This window comes from Styela clava, chromosome 6 (assembly GCF_964204865.1).
Source record: "Styela clava chromosome 6, kaStyClav1.hap1.2, whole genome shotgun sequence".
NCBI lineage: Eukaryota > Metazoa > Chordata > Ascidiacea > Stolidobranchia > Styelidae > Styela > Styela clava.
Genome location: NC_135255.1, coordinates 11,213,447 through 11,236,980, shown reverse-complemented (window position 1 = coordinate 11,236,980; position 23,534 = coordinate 11,213,447). Strand labels below are relative to the sequence as shown.

Sequence of the window (23,534 nt, the reverse complement as noted above, 5' to 3'; positions counted from 1 at the left end):
GTCAGGCGACTTTTTACAAACTTTGCTCTACCTAAGCGCACGTTTCCCAACCGTCACTAAGAATACATTGGTTATCTGGATTCGGTTGCAAATCGGGTTCGACTCTGGTCTTTGGATTAGGACCAAACGAGGTAATCAATTCCTTCTGTATCAGCTGTTGTGTGTCATCCGAGTCGTAGACCCGAATTCCGTAAATTTGATATATATATATATATTGAGCATGACATGGTTTATAACTTTATATCATAGGAAAGACAATATAAAAAAACAGTATATATTTATAATATACTGTAGAATTGCGCCGAACAAGTGAGTAATAATATAGCAACTATGTGCTGGTGAAGTCCGAATTCTTTTTGTTTGTTATTGAGAATTTCTACTTCATACTACACAACAGAAAACTTTATAACAGGGGTCGGCAACCTTTTGTCGCTCGCGGGCCAAAATAAGGGTTGCAAGTCATTGGTGGGCCGCACATATTTTTAGAAAGTTGACCGAATCGAACAGATGATACTTTTTATACTAAAAATGAAGCAGTGATACATCTCTCGAATAGAATATATATTTAATTCCTCATTGCATTGCATTTTCGGCGTCATTGAACCCTTGGCACTTGGCATCAACTTTTCTGCGTTTTGTTGCCATTTGTCTAACTATAAGTAAATTATAGGCTCATTAAACGAGTAATTGTGAATTTTATACTTGTTAGATTATAATATAATTTAGTCTAAACGCGTCTCACAATGAATTGTGTAACGTGAAAAATATCGTCAAAACAGCTGTTTTGTTACTATAATTCATTGGAGCGTCGCGGGCCGGATTATGTTACTCCGCGGGCCCGTAGGTTGCCGACCCCTGGTTTATAATATATTGGCTGCAGTGTTATCCAGCCCGACTATAACCCCATAGCTTTGCCTCAATGTTTGTTTGACAACCACCGCCAGTTAACCTACTCCTAACTATACGCTTTGTTTACCCGAGAAATCAGTACCGACCCACAACATCGCACCAACGAGTTTATTACGTCATATATATACACGCATCTATCATCAAGGCATTGTATCCACCATAGTAGAGAATGTGTCTGAGTGCTGATGGTGGGTGGAGTGGCCGAAACACTCCGACCAAGGAGGTATTTACGACAATAAGCAGTTACCACTCCTCGGACAATGATTTGTAACTGAGCTCCATGTCTTTTTGATGTATCCTGAAGTGTACCGGTAGCTTTTTTTTATCATTTGAGTATAGTACTTAGCATTCCAGGGAATGAGTATAATTCTGACTGATCAATTGAATTTAGAAAAACCAAACAAAACTGATTGTCTCATTCAGAAATCGGTGCTGAATCAAAATCAGATAATATGAGCCTTACCCGGAATTGGTCCAACTGGATAACTGATTCGTCCTTCTCTTATAGGAATTTAGTTTAACTATAAAGTAGTATTGCTAATTTTATTCTAGTTCTAAAACTGAATTGTGAAAATTGGATTATTTAATATCACGATGACTACTAAATCTTTACCTTGGGATCCAAAAACATGTCATATGGCTGCTTTAGTGTTAGCGCGGGGCGGTAGTAAAGGATTACCCTTAAAAAATATTCGGCCTTGTGCTGGTTTACCATTAATTGGTTGGGTTTTACGAGCTATTGGCGACAGCGAAGTGTTTGATAGGTAAGACTATATTTATCGCTATTTTGTGTATTATTTATTCTGGTTAACGATTAACCTATTATTTCATTTTTTATCTCTTACAGCATCTGGGTATCAACTGATCACGAAGATATCGCTAAAGTGTCGGAACAATTCGGCGCAAAAGTGCATTGGAGATCAGATGAGGTATCCCAGGATACAACCTCATCTGTTGAAACATCGAGGGAGTTTTTAAACCATCATCCCGGTAATGTATAGTAATTTATTATAATAATAAATTTGATTTATATTCATAGAATATCGTCACGCTAATAACCGAATTGCCTAAGTCATTTTTGGCGATTTTGAGTTTTTTATAAAATAGGTATTTATGTAATGCTGCGCACCTGTCCGTTAACTCAGATTTTATTTTAGGAATTCCGAAACCCATAAAAATGGAGATTCAGTATGACATGCACATTTGTGCAATTGTTTCGTCATAATGAATTACCCTTGTTACCGCAGTACTATTGTGACGTTACAAAGGCAAAATAACCTCGGCGAAGTATTTTCGAGTTTTTGCATCTCGGATTCTAGCTTAGCGCGTATTAATTTGAATTTTTACTACAGTATAGGAAGACGTACACTTGTGATATTCACTGTCCGAGTCAAATTTACCTTGGTTGGCTTTTATATTGGGTGCATTGCTGTTTTATTCTTTATATTTAATCTTAGTCCTATTTCGGTGGGTGTGCAGAACGTGTTATATTGATGAAATATATATTTTTAAACATAAAAAATGATGTAATTGAAACTGATTAGCTATTTTGGGTATTAGACATTGTAGATACTGAGAATTACATTCGTTTTTGGAATGTTTAGTTTTCAGGACTGGTGCATATAGTGAAGTTGCAAAATTGCGTATGTCACCAAGTCATAGACACATTTCTGCCTAAGTCACAGTGCGCCATTATGACGTAACTTAACTGCGTCATACAAATTAACTTAAATCCGGCTACGATCAAAAAATTGAACCATGGCAAATTATTGACTCTCAAATGCATAACAAAATCATTAGGAAGTTTTTTACGTTTTTCTCAAAACTGCTAAAAATGACTTACGCAATTCGGTTATTAGCGTGACGATATCTATGTATAGAATATCTCTATATTCTTACAGAATATCTTTGATTTATAGAAGAACTATTTCTTAATAAAAAAATTAAAACATATGAAATATTTAACTGTTTCTAAAAAATAGTTTCAAATCAAATTAGCTTTTGCGTGTAAGCCTGTTATGGCTATGCAACCGCCCAAGAATGTCTGAGTTGTAGTGTACAAGAGGAGGTCTCGTAAGGTACAAGAACCATTTTACTAAAATGTGTAGCAAGTAAAAGTAAAATTATTACCTAAATTCAGCACAGAATAACCCTAAGTCCGAATCCTGACAATCGGCCGAAAAGTCATAAATTGTACCGAGTCTATTTTTCCGTTTGACTCCACTATAATTCTTTTAATACTAATTTTCTTATTTTTGTCAACTCTCCGTCTTTTTTATAGAAGTAGAATTCGTATGCATGATACAATGTACATCGCCTGCCCTTCATCCATTTCATCTTCGCGATCTCGGCGATCTTGTTAGAAACCGTGGATATGAATCTGTGTTTTCCGTGGTTCGAAAACGGCACTTTCGCTGGAAAGAAGTCGATTCCAGTAAGTGAATCGGGGTCAAGATTAAATTTGCTAGTTATTACCTTCCGACAAACCACTTTGTATTTAATAGTGTAAACATGTTTATATTGAATTGAAAATCTGAATTTTGTTTTAGCTGAACAAACTTTCGCTGCATTCGAATATAATTGACTTTTTTTTCCCCAAAAACATATCATGAATTTTTAGGATCTTAATAAACATAAGCTTTGGCGCTTTTAAGTTACAGACGCATGTAAAATAAGTTTTCCTTATTTTTCCAAATGGTCTGAAAACGTGTAATGGAGATAAGTTAATAACTAATTACAGATTCAGAAGAACGAACAGTACCGTTAAACATCGATCCAACGAAGAGACCCCGTCGTCAAGAATGGAAAGGAGAGTTATTTGAAAATGGCTCATTTTATTCCGCACGGCGTCATCTTGTTTTTGAAAGTAGCTTCCAGGTATATTTTCAGTATTCAACTATGTATATATAATACAGGTACAGGTACTACAATGTGGTAATCTTTGCAAAATTAAAAGCCAGCTTCATGACATTTGACAAAGACGTTTGGTCGAGTTGAGCTCTACAAAACTCGTAGAGCAAAACCAACGTGCACCCCCACAATCCCATTTTCTCTGCTAAAAACTGTTTTTGTTATTTCTTATTTTCCATCTTTTCCAAGGACGGTCAACCTTCCCTCAGGTGGATATTTTTCAAATTTATAGATTGGGGAAGGCAAATAACGTAAAATTTGATAATTTTTGTAGGCTGGAAATTTAACATACTATGAAATGTCGCAAGAGCACAGTATCGATATCGATACAGAATTTGATCTACAGATGGCTGAAATTATTTTGCAAAAGTGAGTCTATTTATTTTTATTCCATTTTTTTATAATTTTTTGTCGTTTTACTATTTTGCTGTAAACAACGCTTTCCGCAATCAGAATGGTTCGGAAACGCAGGAATCAATACTGTTTAGAATGAGGAACTCAGCAGTGTCTCCAAGTGAAGAATTGGGCGCAGTTTATCATGAGACTAACTAAGCAGGATTTATATTCGGAAATATATTTCCAAAAGAAATAGAGGGACCAAATTACTATTTTATCAAGAATTTGGTACGAAATCTTTTTAAAAATTAAATCAAAAGTAAACATGAATTTGATTCGATTTTTCATTATACGCTTTACTTAATGTTTATTCGCGACTTTTTAGATATGGATACAAAGGCAAAGAAGCAGAAAAAAGCAATTAACTGGGGCGGAACCAATTAGAAGTATGGCAATTTGAATGCCAGAATGTTCAGGGGAAAAAGTAAATATATGGTAATTGCGTTGGAATCTCAATTCAGTTTGAAAATTTAATTATATTAGAATGTTTTGCCTTTATGTTGACGATATTATTCGTTTAGTTAATGTCTGTAAGCTGCTACTAATATAATTCTTTATAATTTTCAGTCCTTTTGCTATTTTTTTTTTATGCATTGTAATATTTATTTTCAAAAATCAAATTAATGTATAACAAACTTTTAGTGTCTACAAATCCTTATGGCATAAACCTAGATCATTCGACATTGGGATATAAAAAAATCAATGTTCACATCAACTTGTATTGTATTTTAACGTCGTATGTCTTTCTCATCGTATAAATTGGATTCTGTTGCTTATCACGGGGGTGTGCAACCTTTCATAAAGAAGAGCCAGATAGAAAAAAACTGGTTGAAACAGCGGGCCGCACCTTTATTTAACATCGGTTTCCTAGGAGTTGCAGCACAAAATTTTTGCACAAGCTAGCTGTTAGGGTACTATAAAGTCATAGGCATAGATAGATAATACATTGGACTCAGATATAGGAATTAGAATTACTAAATTAAAAACTCTTTTCGCGGGCCGCACATCACTCAAAATTGGCGCTTCTCCGCGGGCCGCACGATTTTGCCTTGAGAGCCTCATTTGGCCCACGGGCCGCAGGTTGCACATCCCTGCTCATCATATATCTTTGATGAATTTTTAATTTTACCAAGATGATTGTTGTTAATATTATAATGAACATTATGGTGTGTCACTTCTCTTTATTTTGTGAAATATTGTACAGAAATTTCACAAATTCTATTGTTTTTTTTTCAGAAAGTCAATATTTTTCGAGAAATTGCCCTTTTCTAAAATCTATAAAATTCTTTTTCTTCGTTTCTGCAATGATAAATTATCTTCCGATTTAGATGTTTAAATATTTTCACAGCACACTACCTCATGAAGTATTAAGTTTTTAGTCAGCGGGAAAAAGGATATCCAGTCATTATTTATTCTTGATTTCTTGCATGTTTGGAAGCTGCATTTTAATGAAATGAACCTAAATTCTGTGTCAGGCACTGAACATTTTACAACTACATGGTCTATAAGGGAACGTATTTGCGAACTTATCTATAGGTTTTTATGGTACACAGATGATAAGACTGGTGGCTGGTTGTAAGCTGGTAATTTTACGGAAAGACTTGCTGCAAAGCTATCAGGTTTTTATGGTACACAGATGATAAGACTGGTGGCTGGTTGTAAGCTGGTAATTTTACGGAAAGACTTGCTGCAAAGCTATCTATGCTTGTCTTTCAATAAGAACAACACATTTTTTGTGAGAGATACACTTCTTTATAATAATATAGAATCGATTTCAAACACAGTTCACCTTCGATTAATATATTAGTAGATTTAAATAGACTTGAAAAATAAGTTCTTTTCTAGTCTACAGGTCATCCTATCAGACACGCACAGCTGTTAAACCCTTCTCCATTAGTCAGATCTATCTTTTGAAATTGCATGAGTTATACCCGTGAAATAAAACGCCAATTTCATTTACATATTATAATTGAAATCTGATACTGAATTATTATAATGTAGTTCACTTTGAACAATATTAAAACCCTAAGAATATACCAGCCAATGACTTGCGTTTATAAATAAGATGTCATCAAACGTCTATAATTTTAATACTTGATGTGATAACACTTGAACCAAACAGCTGGTACTAGTACCTTTCCTCCAAGTCATCTTAAAATATATTCAAGTCTATAAAGTGGACGTTCCATAAGTGTGTGTACCAATACGGAGGTAACTAATTTTGTTCGCCTAAATATACTTTACATCAAGTTGTGAAGCCTATGGGCAGGGAATACATTCACTCGGCTAACACAGACAGTCCTCGAACTCATGATAGAACTAAAATAAGAAAAATCGGAATAAAATTATGGCCTAACCCTCCTCACCTGGTACACACACTACGGGAGTACCGAAAATTGTTTTAGATTCAAACTGATCGCATATAGCACACCGAAAGTTGAATGAGAAATAAAAACAATAAATTAAAAGGTTTTGATGTGGGTCTAAAAATGAGAACTACGTAATTTCATTTATGAACTCTAAAATTACTACGACAAAACCAAATAAAATGTCAATGCTTATTAAAGCGTACGTTTGAGTAATTAAAAAAAAGTTATGTGAAATTCCATCAATAAAGGGAAAATAAAACAGAATTTGATTGAAAAAATAGTGAAATTAAAAAAATATACTGTTCGAAATTTCAATAAGAATTACAATAAAATTCAGTGTCATGATGAACGTTCTAAACATCCAGATTTTTAAACAGATATATTTTTACGTAAATCTTGATTGTCTATGACGTATATTCTAAAATCACAGTTTTTTAACCAAATATTTTAAATTAAGAAACTACATTATCATTCACGGTGTTTGATATGAATGCAGCCACAACTTCGAATGACTGCTGTTGCCATTTGTCCATATCCTGCACTGTAGCGTCAACAACGTCTTGCTGGAGTCGATTTAAAAGAGCTGAACAAATCACAGCACCTAGGGAAAGATATTACGAATGTTATTTTACTAATATATTTGTTGAAATTTTTTCGCAATTCCCATGAATAAATGCAGGATATACAATAAAGAAAAAAGTAAATAAAATATTTTTAAATTGTTCTTAATCTGAGTGCTGGGCAATTTCGAATACCTGATGATTTCAGAATCGAATCGAATCTCGAATACTTGGGTCAATGGGAGATACGTAATTGTATGCGACTTTTTATTGTAATTGGTCCTGTCAACAAAATAATTAATAAAAACATAGAATACATCACTAAGACAGATCGCGGAGAGTCCACACACAATGAAAAACACCTATTTATCAATAACTCACTACAGGAAATAGCCCTATGTCGGAATTGCATTGAAAAAATATGGCTTCAATAAAAATAAATTGGGTAATTCCTCGACTGTTGGCGGAAAGAAAAAAAAGATAGCGGCGATTCGAAATTTTGCTTAGAACCGATTGGAATAATTTACTATTCGAATCGATTGGAAGTGCCCAGCCCTATCTGAGTGACGTTGATTCTTCACAACTTACTGCCCGAAATGTGCAAACTATATAATAGAATGCATGTTCGCATTTTTGAATTCTCTGAAACTACAACAGACCAAAATAAGGTAATTTGAAACAGAAAAAAATTACAAACTAACGCCATCCATATCCGGCGATTTAAAAAAATATTACATATTATAGACATGATGTTTCGTATTGGTAACTGCATTTACACAGTGTAGATTAAGAAAGAGTATAAATAGGTGGCATGAAAGTATATAACTGTTCAGACATCAATATTTAAGTCCATGCATCTGAAAATTAATAACTCGCTAAGTAATCCCATACCAGACATGGACTGGTAACCGGACGAAAGGCCGGGGTTCACTTCATCATATTATTGAGACGTATTATCGGCTTTCCCCTACCCCGGAATAAATATGTGAATCCTATCCTATTCTTATATATATAATATGCATCTTTTAAAGATACTTCAATAAACTAGGCCAAATGCGGGCAACCTTTTTTGGCTCGCGTGCCAAAATCGGCTAAATTTAACGACAAAATTTTTCCGCGTGCCGACCAAAATTAAAAACAATGCTTTGCTACCTTTAAAGCAAAAATACACAATAATAAACCTTTTAAACATGTACAGACAGATTCACTATTCGGAAAAATAGCAGTCCGACAAATAGATTTGATTATTTTTTTTATTCTGTATCACTTCTGCTGCTGCATTACCGTTGATAATTATTTTTACATTGGGTATATATTTCGTAACTTTAAAAGAAATGCACTAACTACTGGTTTCTCCTGTTCCTAGACTTAACAAATTTCATATCTGAGAACAGAGATTCTCAAGCCTATGTAGAGTAAAATGCAGTTGCAAAGTTTTTATGACACGAAAAATTTGCGGGAATGGCATCCCAAGCACGCACGTTTTCTGCACTCTTGTATTCCCTTTCCTAATCGCTTATATTTCTTCCGAAATCAATTTATAATAGTAAGTTAACAAGTAACTCTAACCAACACGAGCTCTGCAATTTCATAAATCGAGCAGAAATGAGGAAAAAGGGCGGCACAGACGAACTATATTACGTAAGAATATAGCCAATTGAATGCGCTCTTCTGGATAAAATTTCTCTAGATCTCACTCATTTTTCGAGTCAGAATATATTTTTTTGTAGCCATATTTCATGGAAGGACAAAAAGAGTTTAAATAAATAACGGATTGTTAACAAACAATATCGAATAAAAAACACCGAGTTTCATCAGATAATTCAGAACCTCGAAACTTTATATCTGAAAGAGAATGATTTCGTTTCCGAGGCCTCGCTCGCGTGCCGGACAAATGAGCTCGCGTACCAATTTTAGCCCCTGAACTAGGCTAACTTGTATATAATGCCAGATTGCGTTATACGTACTTTTGACATTAGCTCGATTGCACATTGCTGAAAAGCAGGTACTTTCCATTTCTATATTTTTTACGCCCAATTCTTGGTTTGCACGTTTGAGAAAATTCATCTTATCCTCATCACTGTAGTCACAAAATGCACCGTCAAGTCGGCATTGACCTGGAAAAGGAATTAGAAAATAATAAATAAAATATCAAAACCAATTAACAATAACTTAAATAGAAATATTGTTTTATATTCAATTGCGATATAAAAAATACTGAAAAATATTGCATATATATTAAAAACACGAGGCGTGTTTCGCAAAATTAAAGAAAAACTGCTAAAACCCATTCTTTATTTATATGCAATAAATTCAGTGGTGGAAATTCACGGAGCTCCAGGGCTTCGTGAGAAAAATCTACTAGCTTCGCGGGCAAAAAATAAAAAATTTCTTTAGAAGGCTATTACTTTCATTTACTTCAAATGTGTCCATATATTTGAGCATAGCTCTTTTGTTTAAATACGACTGATTTTGTAACTGTTCTGGTAATAACGACATTAATAAAATTGGACAACGGCAATTTGAATATTTTTAAATACAAAGCAGCAAATACATCCGAGTCATTAAATAAGGTAATTTTAATTTACTCAGAAACATTAATCGGTAAGTAACGATGTGTTTTTTTGCTTTTCTTTATAAAATTGCCGTGGGGCTCCGTAAATACCAATCAATCTCTTCACGGGCTCCATAATACCAAACGTTTGACAATCGTTGACTTAAATTATAGAGTTATAAGTTCGGAATGTTTTTTTTGGAATGGAGAACTTTTTGTTAGTGAGTTCGATACAATGGATCAGTGGTTTCCAACCGCCAGTCCGCGGACCGGTGACGGTCCGCGAAACTTTTTTGTCGGTCAGCGGGAAATTTTGTTGTTTTTATGCCGTCTCAATCGCTTTAAGATCGAGGAGATTATAAAAAGACTGGAGTTATGTGAAAAACAGCGAGATGATCAAGAACAGTAGAGCCGGAGGAACTGTGTTGTTCTTCATGTCTGTAATTCGGTCCCAGAATCTGAGTATTATAAGTTTGAAGACTTTGTTGTTAACACTCTGAACAATAACTTCAAACTTGACCAGCCTATTGTTAACACGGATATTGATATAACCCATAAATTGCGATCCAAGTCCCCGAAGATTCCCATCATCATTAAATTTGTCCGAAGATCGACAAAAAATTTAATATATGGTAGGAAGAAATATCTGAAAGGCAGCGGTTTGTCCATTACACTGAGTCCTTGACTCGGAATAGGCTCAAGCTTCTCGCCGCAGTCAAGGAAGCCTTCGGGAAGCAAAAGGTGTCGACAACGAATGGGACTATATACGCGTACCTGGACAGAAGGCGAGTAATATCCTGTTTAAATGATATCACTACTCTCTCGCGTCCCCTGTACTCCAGGGCTACTGCTCGCTCGATGGGACCTAGCATATAGGCACACTGTTTGCACCTTGGTCCCATTGGTATAGTGGTGGCCTTCAGCACAGGGGAATAATGGAATTCAATTTATTTTCATCCTTATTTTCCTTATGCTAATTAGGCTAGTACTTATTTAACCATAAGTTCTGCACCTGGAAACTTTGTATTCAAGCTTTGTATTTTAGATTTTGTCTTACTTCATTATACTACTTTTATTTCATTACTTTGCGGTCCACCACCATGAAACATAATGTAAAATTGCCACAAATCAGCCCGAACTAATCAGAAAGCTATTTTTTTGCAATGTTTGTTCTTTTTGGATACATTTAAAATGCACTAATATCTCTAGCCAGCAACATGAAAACCTGCAATCTGAAGCTGATGAAATGCCTTGGTGCTGTTTCTTTTGTGAAAAAGAATGTATACCATTCTCTGATTCTGAAATATCAGAATTATTCTCTACTTTTCACTCAAAAAAAGCTGAAGTCCAGACTCCTACAAAGGTACTCCTGAAGTATGCGCACCAAGATGTCTCATAACCTGAACCCTAACCTGGTACACAGCCTGAGTTCAGGTTGTGCGCCATCTTGGTGCGCATACTTCAGGAGGCCCCTCACAAAATTCTCAATCCTGAATATCTCAATCGAATGTTTGTTGAGTCAGCCAATACTGACACTGACGAATTCAACAACATAGGCAGTGTTTTCATGTACAATAGCTCAAATCAATCGATCCTTCTAAGTAAGCCCCATCACTATGGAATTAGAGGCGTCCCACTAAATTGGATCAGGAGCTACCTGCACGGCAGGAAACAAGTTGTGCAATATGACAATTCATTGTCTACAAATATTTGTGTCATGAAGCACGGAGTTCCTCAAGGATCTTCACTTGGCCCATTGTTTTTTCAACTTACATTAATGACATGTCCAGGTGTCTGAAATCCTCTGAGTCAATCGTGTTTGCTGATGATACTGACTTGATTCTTCATGGGAAAACCTTGAAGATCTATTCACAGTTGCAAACCATGAACTAGCTAACATTCATAGCTGGATGTTAGTTAATAAATTATCACTTAATGCTAACAAGGCTAAATTTATATTATTCCATCCAAGCAAGCATAAAAGTGTAAGTTGTACAAAACCACTGCTGCTCAATGGCAATGAAATTGAAAAAGTGAAAGAAATAAAATTTCTAGGAGTTATCTTTGATGAAAACCTGTCTTGGAAATCACAAATATTACATGTTATTAATAAAACAAAAAGAAACTTGGCAGTTGATGCCAAAGTGTCCCAGTGTGGTAATCAATCAGCTTTATTAGCAATGCTTCAATCTTTATTGAAAGTGTAAACTATTTCCATAGAACGTTAAATATACTCAAAGTTGAGGATATTATGAAATTTGAAGTATTATCATTAGTCTATGATTTTCATAACAATTCCTTGCCCAACTGCTTCGACGACATACTAACTAAAATAACTTCCAATCGAAGAAGTAGTACCAATTTGTTCATACCTTTTATGAGTACATCTGTGACCCAGCATGCCCTATGGTATACTGGGCCCAAGCTGTGGAATTCTCCCCCCCCCCCCCTTGAATTTGAAATCATTGAAATCCAAAAAATACTTTCAAAAAAAGTCAAGTCCTACTTGGTATCCATATAAAAGTTATTATTTCAGAACCACGCTGATATATATTTCTCGTATGTAATTGGCTACAACCTCCAAAGAAAGACCATGACATAAGTTGGGACACTCCTCACTTGCACATACTCATTATTTTCATGAGAATGTGGAACAGCCATAATATTGTTATTGTACCTGAGATTGCTAATTTATTTTTGAACAAGCAGTTAAACTCTCTTCATCTGTTTTGCATTCTAGTTGGCCATTCAGTTTGTTCTATAGCATGCATAGCATAAGACTTTTCCTCATATGGCTGTTCACATTCTGACATCTGCATGCGCATGTTTCCTTTTTTTTCAATGTTGGGTTTCTGATATTCCACATGCATGATCTTTGTTTTCTATTTGGGTGTTGTATTTCTTTGTGAGGGTTGTAGACGGTATAATTTGAATTATTGTAGTTAGGTGACCAGTCGAGCTATATTTGGATTCTCCCCTACATTTTAACTTGTAGTACTATATGCTGTGTCCTGCGTGTATACAAAGATTTTATCTTTGATTGAAAGTATGCTGTGTGGTTAGAGCATGCAAATGTGTGATGTTTAGTGTGATGTTATTAATTAAGATAATCGCCAACATGAGTGTGGTTTGAACGACATCAAAAAGTTTTTGCATGGTTTGTGAACAACTTGTCTTGTGTCCTAACCACAATCTTCTCTTACTCAGGTCTTTCAACTAGCAGTCTAATGATAGTTAATTAATATTGATCAATATATACACAAATCAACAACTTCCACTCAAAAATGTAGAGTAGTTTTCCATTGATTCCCTATTTGCAATCATTGAATATCGTACTCGCAGATATATACAGGACAGTCATGATGATCAAATTAAAAGCTAGCTAATTCAACATAAGAGGTGTATACATCAACAAAAGTTGCAGACTGATGAATGATCCGTGATGAATTTGAACTGACCGCAGTGATCAACACCCTCAATTAAATTTGCTTGCCCATAATCCATGACTTTAAAAAACCTTACTTGAACCTTTAATAATCTATATATTCCCGTACCCAATTTTCCTACCTCTGTATCATACTATACTTATACTACTTGTATCATACTTATTTCATTTAATTATAATTACCGATACTTTTATTAATTAATAGTATTTAAAATGATTTGGACGTTGATGTGGCTAGTTTTGGCTTCTATTTTGTGAGTGAAGCAGGTCTAGCCCACCTCTTCATGCATCCAACTTGGCAATTCGGATTGGGAAATTTGGCATTAGGTGACACCAATTATAATCAGCTTGACGATATCTTTTGAGGAGAATTTTTCTATCCACAGTATATAACTCTTGTTGACTAATTCGGTATCCAATTTGGCAATCCTCATAAAATTATTAATTTGGTGTGGCAAAAGAATTTATTCATTTTTTTTATTTGTTTCTATATTTTTCTTTTTACTGAGTAATTGAATTGATTTTAAGTCTCGCTTTTTTTTACTTCCAACCTTATCATGTTTCGATGAGTGTGTGTGTGCGTGCTTCAATTTGTTTTTACACTTTTGGGTGAGCGAACACGTAATACTTCTTTTATCAATACCTTTCCATCTAAAATCTGTACGCTTCAAACCTTACTTGAGGTTTTGTTTGCTCTCCCGATTCTATATTCAGTTATTTTCTTCTGTTTTATCGTCTATTATTTTATTATCTATTACCTACTATTATCTATTATTTTATCGTCTACTGCTGATTATGGAGTCGAAATAAACTTATACTTTACCGAAGACGAGGTTGCGTTGGTTTATTACGCAATTTCTCTTTCGCTGTCATATTGCGGCGTCTTTCGCGACATCTTGGCGCCGGTAATCACACTTTTTGCTTTTCCGGCTTCGATTCATCGCGAATGCACTCCATCAAATCTCGCAAGATTCAGAAACCTACATATCAGCACTCGTGGTTTTTCTGTCCTGCGTGCTTATCCTGATTAATATGACCATCCCTAAAAAACGTTATGCATATTTCTTTGTTCAAACAAGAAAACAGTCAAGAACAATATAATATTCCAGTAAGATATGGCCTTGTTACGACCCTGCAGGTGGTCACGAAACGCGCATAAAGGCATGGGCCGCAGAGATCTTTTCTAGTATTTTGAGCAAACACAGAAGGATTTTGTGCCTGGTGCCAAGTTACCGACGACTTTGTCATTGTAATGTAAATTCATTTTGCCTGAGGCGTAGATCAGCTGCAGAGAGAACAATATGATGAATCCGAAGAAAAAAAAAAGGTTTATTAAAATTATGATTCTACTTCACAGTCCAGATTTAAAAGAGAATCACTGTCACAATTTTGGATATCTCTTGATAACGAATACCATCGCTAAGTAATGGAAGATTCAAATTTTTGACCGTATTTTCAACCAGTTACATATGCGTTATGCGAAAAAACATTTTCATCGCGAGCTTTAATTAAAACGACGCAAAGACATTGGCTGTACGCCGCTGCAGAGCTACGTGTTGCAAAACCTTCTTTGAGGCCTCGTTTGCAATCTTATATATATTGGAAACGAAACAGAAGCAAAATTCTCACTGGAGTTAATTGTGTTTACTGTTTGTGCATGTTTGGAATGTACACGTTTTTTATGTGTGCCCTTCTTATGCATAATGGCTGCCCGGCATTGTATTTCATTTCGCAAAGATATGTTATTCTTTTCTATTCCACTCGTTTCAATTTTTGCCGGTCCGCGAGTACATAAATTTTATTTAATTTTACCGGTCCGCCTGGGTAGAAAAGTTCGGAACCACTGCAATAGAAAACTTGTTCCTTAAATTTTCAATCACATCATTGCATAAATCAATGGTCGTCCCCTTTGGTGCCCTAAGCACAGAAGACTTTGTGCCCCCCTTACTACGAACATTTATAGCTTTTTAAACTGTTATATATATATATATCGGCCGGTCAATGCCGATATGATATATCGGCAAACACGCAATATCGGACAGGCATATCGGTTGAGCTCTAATCCTGAGGGAGTGTGACAATAAAGATTCATGCCTCCAGTCTCAACGTGAATCAAAATAGCAAAGGAAAAGTCACAACTGTAGTTTGCAATTTAACCGGTACCTAGTAGTCTACCTCAGGGTGGTTCAAGGTTGCTAGGTTGAAGGACTGCAAAAACTTTTCAGGAGGTCCCGCGGACCGCGGAGAAAACCCAAAAGTGATCGGAATATTGCGAGTTTACTTACTTTAAATTTATTAAACAACGGGAGTTGTTTATACTGTTCTAATCAGACTATTATTATGTTGCATGTGTGGCGTTCTTTTAAACAAGATATATAAAGCCTTCAGTTATTTAAAATAAAATTCCCGAGAATTATCGTTGTATTTTCCGTATCTCGCATTTAATGTCGCTTCAAATTATATTTTTTCGTGACAGATATTACTTGAAATCAAACCAGGCACTGTGTAATGGGCAAGGAAATACGTTTCCGCCGTGTTTTCCTCGTGTCACTTTTCTTGTGACACTCATTCTATTACGAATTGTTATATTTTGAGTAATTTAAAAACTTGCAGCGTGAGCAAGCTTAGTGCCGTCGTCAAATAACAACCAAGTCCGTCTTAGTTGGTATTTCGCGACCTAGCTAAAAAACGGGATTGCGCGGCGTTAAGTCGGCTCTGCGTTTTGCTACTGTCACATGGCCCAAGCTTGAAAACAGAAGAGTGTTTTTACTAAAATAAAGGCAAAAGGGTTTGAATCTCGGGATCCCAACCCCAGTTGGAATAGCTTTAAAAATATAAAAAAATTCTGCTATCAGATACAAATATACGCTAAAATTGGTCTGTGGGCGGGCCGCACGGAATGTTCAGCATGACAGGGTTTGGACCACCCTGGTCTACCTTATCAAAAAACTCCCGACTTCGCTGACCACTAGATCGTTGAAATGCGATCGTAGAACCGCCACATAGTGCAAATAGTTCATTGGTCCAATTGTTGAAGAGAAAAGAAATTTCGAAAACGACTCATAGGCCCATTTAGTGTCAAATAAATAGGTTTCAGTGTTTATTTTTAATAATGAAGGTTAATATGATACTTGAAGACGAAAAAAAAGCGAACATTATAACATTTGAGTCACCTGGTGAACTCGAAATATTTTAATAAACACCGTTAAACTATATAAATTCTGCTCTAAAATTTCTGTGGTGGTTGGCGCCCTAAGCACGTGCTTATATTGTTTAATGGTTAAACCAGCGCTGAGTCCAACTATTTAATCCACGCGCGTCCTGTTATCATCAACTTAAAAAATGACAGTGATACAATTGCGTGAAGTTAGGAGAGTCGTGTTCGATTGTTTGTCGGTTGGCTCAAAGGAAATTTATGTAAAGTTACCGATGACATGATGGCTTTGAAAGACCAGAGTGACCACACAGTCCGAGATTGTTCGAATTAATCGAGCAGCTTATCGTTAATCGTTCAGTGCTGTTCAATTTAGTAATTTCTCCTGTCAAAATAATCCTCGCAGTACTACTGCGCAATGCCAACAATGATAGCTTTAAATAAACTACGACTGATTGTTTACAGTCGTTTTGAGGGTTCATTGGCAAATAATTTCATCATAGTGTTCAGTATTTTACATTCTACTTTTGAACAGGAACTGAACCTATAGATCGTTGTTGTTTGTATTCTTTTTGTCGTTGTGAAAAAATCGCTTTTATTTTTTCTACTGTAGGCCTACTAATTGCTTTGAAATTTTCAGGGGTTAAAGATTGTTGTTGTCGCTAGAAGGCTATTAATTTCTTCAATTGAAAAACTTCTGTCGGCTCTATGGGATTCGTTTTTCTTATTAAAGTTTTGTGTGATGTCGTCGTCAAAATTGAATATTGCGCAACGTGTGACGCTACTCCATATAATTTGATATATACTTATTCGTTTGGCTATTGTGTGCATGTATTTGAGCATTGCTCACTTGATATTATTAGCATCTTATTGTTTGCTTTTTCTACATATATACCACAAAAATTATCACTTGGAATCGAGCTATCCAATAAGTTTGAATTTTACCTTCGAAGAAATCATCAGTTGCCATTGTGTTTCCTATCACTGCAGGAATACCAAGATTTTTCGAACAGTTAAGTAATTCTCTTCTGGTATCTGGACAGGTTGAGCAAGGTCGTGGAATTGATCGTCCCAAAGATATCTGAAATAAAGATAATAAACTTTAATCTAACATGAAGTATCAAAGTAATGTTCAATCAATCAATCATCATTTTATTCATCAGCACAAAATAAACGTATCATAAGAAAAAACATTTCAAACACAATATGAACTTAACTTAAGTTGTGTCACAGGAGTCGCGAGGGACCTCATAAGGTCTTCAGGCAGCGACACCTTAAAAGCTCGCTGATTCAGGTTAGTGAGCACAATTCGCTCCTGGCCTATTTTTACTTTTCGCTACTTATTTAGAGATAATTACGTGCGATTTCCTGATGTTGTGAATAGAAAAACACCACGACATCAAAACCAGGAAAATGCTTTTCTATACAAGGAAGCAGTTTTTCCCCATCATTAAATTCATTGATGTGATAATGAATGTTCGCGATAGAAATCATGGTATACTAATTCTGGAAGTCATTAACACATATTGATGTACGTTGCATTGCAGTTTACTGTCTAATCTAAGTTATTCATAGCCCAACATGGAGAAGTTATTGGCGTATGGATGCGTTGCATATCAGCATAATTAGAGTATATATTATACTTGGTACTCGGGTACCAGTCAGAAACAACATTCACAATTTCAAATGATTCTCAATCGTCCTACTTTGTAAAAGCAATAACTTACATGCAAGAAAACAGGTTCGAGAGTGCTGTTGTACGGTTGGTCCGTAATTACAAGAGTTCCTGGTTCAACACCTACATAGGAAAACAAGAAAAACATACTTTGACATACTGTAATGTAGTTATAGGTTAGGCTGTGCACGCCCAGTAAGCTTTCAGCAATGTAATTTCATTGGATCTTTTCGAATTTGTGTGTCAGGGATCAAACCTATTAGCTATTTAAATCGTGAATTCTGATTTTTGTACAGAAATAGTAATATCACATTTGTAATCTATGACAAAAATGTAAATATAATGACTAATTTTATCAGTCAAAAATATTCCAATTTTACTAATACCTAAAGGCAATTATATTCTTCAAATAAATGAGTCATTAAGAAAAACTCTGCATATCAACATATAGTCACACAAAATAATAGCAAATGATAATTAAACACTCATTATGACGTTGACTCACCTAGTCCACCACTTGATCCAATTCTTATAAAAATAACATCTTTGTTACACTTTGCATAGTGCAAAAGTTTTAATACCTGAGACAAAAATACAGATATAAAATTGTAATATACTTTTCTTCAGTAAAACTTTTAAAAAGGGATAACAAAATATGACGCAATGTAACTCGCTGCTTGACTCTGTGGCTTGTTGTCCGACAAGGGAAAGCTGTATGATTCATTCCATCGATTTATGAAAAGCCACAGAGTCAAGCAGCCAGTTACATTGCATCATATTAGAGCAATGACAAAATAATGCAATTTTTCGAGATTGCGACACAAAACGGATTTGCTATTATTTTTTTTATTATATATCCTAAGCACTAAACACTAAATGCATTTCATGCAAAGCAAATAATAATCACACTTTATATAAATATAAGTTAATACATTTAGCATACATATATAGATCAAATATCAATTGCAGAATATCGAACACTATGGAGGCGACAAACGTCACAGAGGATAACTTTGGTCGGAAGGTAAGTAAGGATTCATCTTCGATTAATTTTGACGCACTAATGTTCGACAAAACCATTGCTTATTTGTTTCATAATTACATGTTTAAACTGATAGTTGAGAAAATGTAAGACCGGTCAGTTTGCAAATAATTAATCGATTGGAATTGGAAAATAAGGCTACCTAAACAACAAAAAGCTCACTCACTTCGTTCAAAACTACAGAGAGTGAAGCTTGTCCTATTCCATGGCTCACTGATAGAACTGGCCCTGCTTTGTACATGGAATATCGTCCTGCTGACCCAGATATATCAAGAAGCTCTAAAAATAAAAGTATCGTGCTGCCAATAAAAACTGAATTGCATGAACCTGAAAATAAGTAAAATGAAATACCGATAATATGGTATATTTTGGGTTGGTTGTAAAAAAATAGTTTCAAAGTTTCAACGAATTATCTTGGTAGGCGAGGACGTTAAGTAATTCGCACGACAGTCGCTGGCTTTTGAAATGTGGACAGCAGGACATGTTTTCACCAAATTGATCTTACTAACCAAAAATATCGTCAACCCACATTATATATAATTTCTTTAGTCTCCGTGTGGAATTAGTTAATACGTAGTGATGAACCACTACACAGCAGTCTAATAATACTGGCAGCTCAAAATCATATAATTGCCTTCTATGAAAAAGGCCATTCAAATGGCAATTAGGACTATGTAACCTACACTTAACTATAAATTTAGCGCTATGTAATATTTTTATGTCGATTGCTGAAATCTTAAACGAGGAAATCAATTACACGACTTCAAAATTGCTTTTTAAAATTTTACAAATAGGAAATGTGCGTGTTATAAACGCATGGAATTGTTTGGGTATTATTTCTTGATTCTCCAAACAAAAGTTTTATTTCATTTACATCGCCTCTCATCACAACGACATGTTTTGAGTTTTGAAGTAGGAAATAATAAACATTATTAAAAGGGCAGAATGAGAAGAAATGGGGAAATAGGGTGCTCGATAAAAACACGGTTTTGCCATCTGTTCGGTAAAATACGGATTTTTTTAACATGTTACCTCCTTTTTCACGCCTCGATGTTTTGGGTTTTCCGAGTTTGTCATCTAAATAAGCTGCAAACTTTTGCATTCGAGATGGTTTTCCTCCCATGCATACAAACTGAAAAAATGGTATAGTGACAAAAATTATTTTTTATAACTTCAATAAAAATAAGAAAACCACGCGTTTTTAGAATATTCATCGCATCAGTATTCAAAGTCATAAAGTAATCTAGTCAGAAATCATTTCATTGTGCCGCAATCTCTGTGCGAAATAAAACCACTTAAGCCCCAGGCTTGATCGATTACCAATACACAAAAATTGTGTATATGAATAAGATATGGATGATTTACCAAACATGAATTGTATTATGAATCAAGTTTGATAGCTTAAAATAGAATATTCGTAAAATTGTGATTTAATAGATATAAGAAAAGGTTTATGAAATATATCATAGACATTATTCTTAGCACATATGTTTGCTCAGAATATGATGTAAAAAAATGTAATTGATCTGATAATGAATGATGATCGAATTCAAATTAATTAGTTGCGAATGTGTCGTGAACTGATCGATTACATCTTGTTTCGATCCGTATTTTTGCCACTTTTACTTGCAATACTGACTCCGCTCTATCGCAATGCTGCCACTCAGTTTATTTTTGTGATATACCCGTTAGAAAAATACCACAAAGTTTGCTATAAAATCTCACGGAGTAAAATTTATTTATTACTATAAAAATTGATTGGATATACTATAGAATAAGATCGCGTTTCCAAACTTGTATAATGGTTAACATCAAAATTTGAAGGCAATTTAAAGGAATGGATAAAAAAGTGAATACCGCGCACAATTGACTGTGTTTCGATTTCGGTGACGGTATGGTTTCCAACGTGAAGTAAACTTAATATGTGTCGTAGGCACACGATATTTTGCGATTTACAATGCTTTAGTATTTTAGACTTCCGCTCTTCAATCAAAAAAATGCGTCGCGGATTCACTCCTTTATTTGTCTTCATCTCGCCGATGAATATATAATAACTCTCACTGGATACACAATTCTGCACGAGTACAAAAAAAATTCGACCGCGAAAGCCCTCCCCCGGCTGCTTGTATACCGAAAATCGTACAAAATTCAGTGAAACACGATTTTCATTAGTGTACGAACAAAGGGAAGTTTGATAAAAGCTACTGAACACGATCCCAGGAGAAATGTTGCAAAATTTTATAAATTCAGAATTGCAGAAATTTGTGGTGCGATTCTTCTTTAAACTGTAAAAAACCTAAAGGGCAGATTTGCAAAGTCTTCAAATGTAACTACTGGTACCTACCTTTACGTCTTGGAACATTGATTGCAGATCATCCTTGGCAGTCAATCCAATGTGATATAAAATATCTTCTTTGCCCAAATTGGGATTATCGAGTTGGAAGTGAGAATTCATAATTACGTCCTAATTTTAGGCCTAAATGGAACATATAGAAGATCAAATTGCAAATTAATTCTATTCACCAATTGAAAATACATTTATGAAAATTGATAATAAATGATATCCAATTGAAGGCCCAGTTTCACCATATTGTATTAATGATTGTTACGCTTATAATAAAAGGAGATCATACGATATAATTTGCCCTATCCTCGCTATGGTTACCTTTGATGAAATGGAAACTGGCGTATCACAAGATATTTGAAAAGGATAACCTTTTTTTAAAACATCTCATCATTATTTGAACTATTGTTTCGAACGGAGTCATCAAATAAATTTAAGAGTTGCTGCCAAGCAACACTTTCACAATAAATACCACCTGGATTGTGTGCTGTTGAAATTGGCAACGACTCACAAGAAAGAAAAACCAAAACTGAACGGAGCACACAAATTTACTTATTTAGTTTTCACATTGTATAATACCGTATTAAAGTTAAGAGATCATATGGTGTATTTGTGTACGTGCAATGTCAGACAAAGTCATACGCCATGTCCTCGGTATTGTTACCTTCGATGAAGTGGAAACTGGCGTTTCACAAGATATTCAAAAAGAAGAACTACTTTAAATACATCTACTCATTATTCAAACTATTGTATTGAACGGAGTGAAGTCATCAAATAAATTTGAGGGTTGCTGCCAAGCAACACTTTCACAATAAATACCACCCGGATTGTTGTGCTGTTGAAATTGGCAACGACTCACAAGAAAGAAAAAACAAAAACGGAGCAGAGCACACAAATTTACTCAACTAATTTTCATATCGTATAATACCGCATTAATGATTGCCACGCTTATTAAAAGGAGATCATATGGTGTATTTGCGTACGTGAAATACGGCAATGTCACACAAAGTCATTCGTCATGTCCTTGCTATATTGTTACCTTTAATAAAATGGAATCTGACGTATCACACGGTATTCGAAAAGGAAACCTATTTCAAAAACATCTACTTATTATTCGAACCATTGTTTCGAACGTAGTCATCGAAAAAATTTGAAAAGTTGCTGCCACAATAAATATCATCCAGATTGTTGTGCTGTTGAAATTGGCAACGATTCACAAGAAAGAAAGACAAAAAACTGGAAAGAGTACACGAATTTCCTTATTAAACTTTCGCTCCTTGAATGTGACATCCTAGGAAACCTTGGTAGCAAGCTTGAATATAGGGTTGTTATTTGTATCGCTCATAAACATAGAAGAAGGTCTACCTGGGCTAAGGTGGCTTGTTCTATGAATACAAGCAAATTCAGTGGGAAATGAACTAGCACTAACACTAAAAACGCCGGACGAACAGTCTAGCCGACACCCGTGGGTGTTCACAAAAGCAATTACCTGAGTGTGATTATGTTGCGTTCTTTTTTTATTTGCGTATGTCACACTATAGCAGAAGCCAAATCCAAAACACCTTTCCACTTTCCGATATACCTGGCTTGCACTATCGCGTTGAATTTAGAATGATTGCTGTAACCTTGCAACGTGTGCTTTTATCGCGCCGATGCCGGAAATAATTAGGCGGCAAGTAGCCTACACAGTGGTAAGAATGGTGCGTTGCAGTCATTGCCTTGTGGGAAAATTGCATGCAATGTTTTAAAATAAGAAATAATTAGTCATATCTAATGCGATACACATTATAAATTCCTAAACTTGGTGATAAATTTATTAGTCCGGCAGATAAGGGGCCTTTTTGGGCCCAACCTTGTTTTCAGACATAAAGTTTTTTTATTTGTGATTATTCATCTTGGTGTCATTGCCCATCATTTCTACATGAATGTGGAGTTTGCAGCCTTGAGCAATTTTTTTTTTATGGCTTGATATTTGTGTTATTGTTTTTCGTCAAATATGTGCACCATAATGGCGCACAACCTGAACCGTAACCTGGTACAATACTATGTTCAGGTTGTGCGCCATTTTGGTGCACAAACTACAGAAGCACCAAATTTACTAGAAAAAAAATCAATATCTCTTAGGTATTTGTTGAACCCAGGTTTGGATCGCAACCCATATATATTGAAATACCGT

General features: G+C 35.1%; 2 protein-coding genes across 2 annotated transcripts; one reads left to right on the top strand and one right to left on the bottom strand.

The window, feature by feature from the left end:
• Positions 1-1,421: 1,421 nt before the first annotated feature.
• On the top strand, positions 1,422-5,850 carry LOC120331504 (N-acylneuraminate cytidylyltransferase-like). Its single transcript, XM_039398597.2, has 6 exons — positions 1,422-1,673; positions 1,757-1,899; positions 3,191-3,343; positions 3,650-3,786; positions 4,094-4,188; positions 4,541-5,850. The coding sequence occupies exons 1-6, from the start codon at positions 1,504-1,506 to the stop codon at positions 4,578-4,580; spliced, it is 738 nt and encodes a 245-aa protein (XP_039254531.1). The 5' UTR covers positions 1,422-1,503; the 3' UTR covers positions 4,581-5,850.
• A 315-nt stretch (positions 5,851-6,165) lies between these two features.
• LOC120331497 (uridine phosphorylase 1-like) lies at positions 6,166-21,515 on the bottom strand. The gene is made up of 8 exons (XM_078113697.1): positions 21,359-21,515; positions 20,047-20,146; positions 19,181-19,293; positions 18,478-18,553; positions 18,025-18,095; positions 17,243-17,378; positions 9,112-9,261; positions 6,166-7,185 (listed from the first exon to the last, which is right to left on the bottom strand). Exons 1-8 carry the CDS (start codon positions 21,467-21,469, stop codon positions 7,037-7,039), a joined length of 906 nt encoding a protein of 301 aa, XP_077969823.1. The 5' UTR covers positions 21,470-21,515; the 3' UTR covers positions 6,166-7,036.
• Between the last annotated feature and the right edge of the window lie 2,019 nt (positions 21,516-23,534).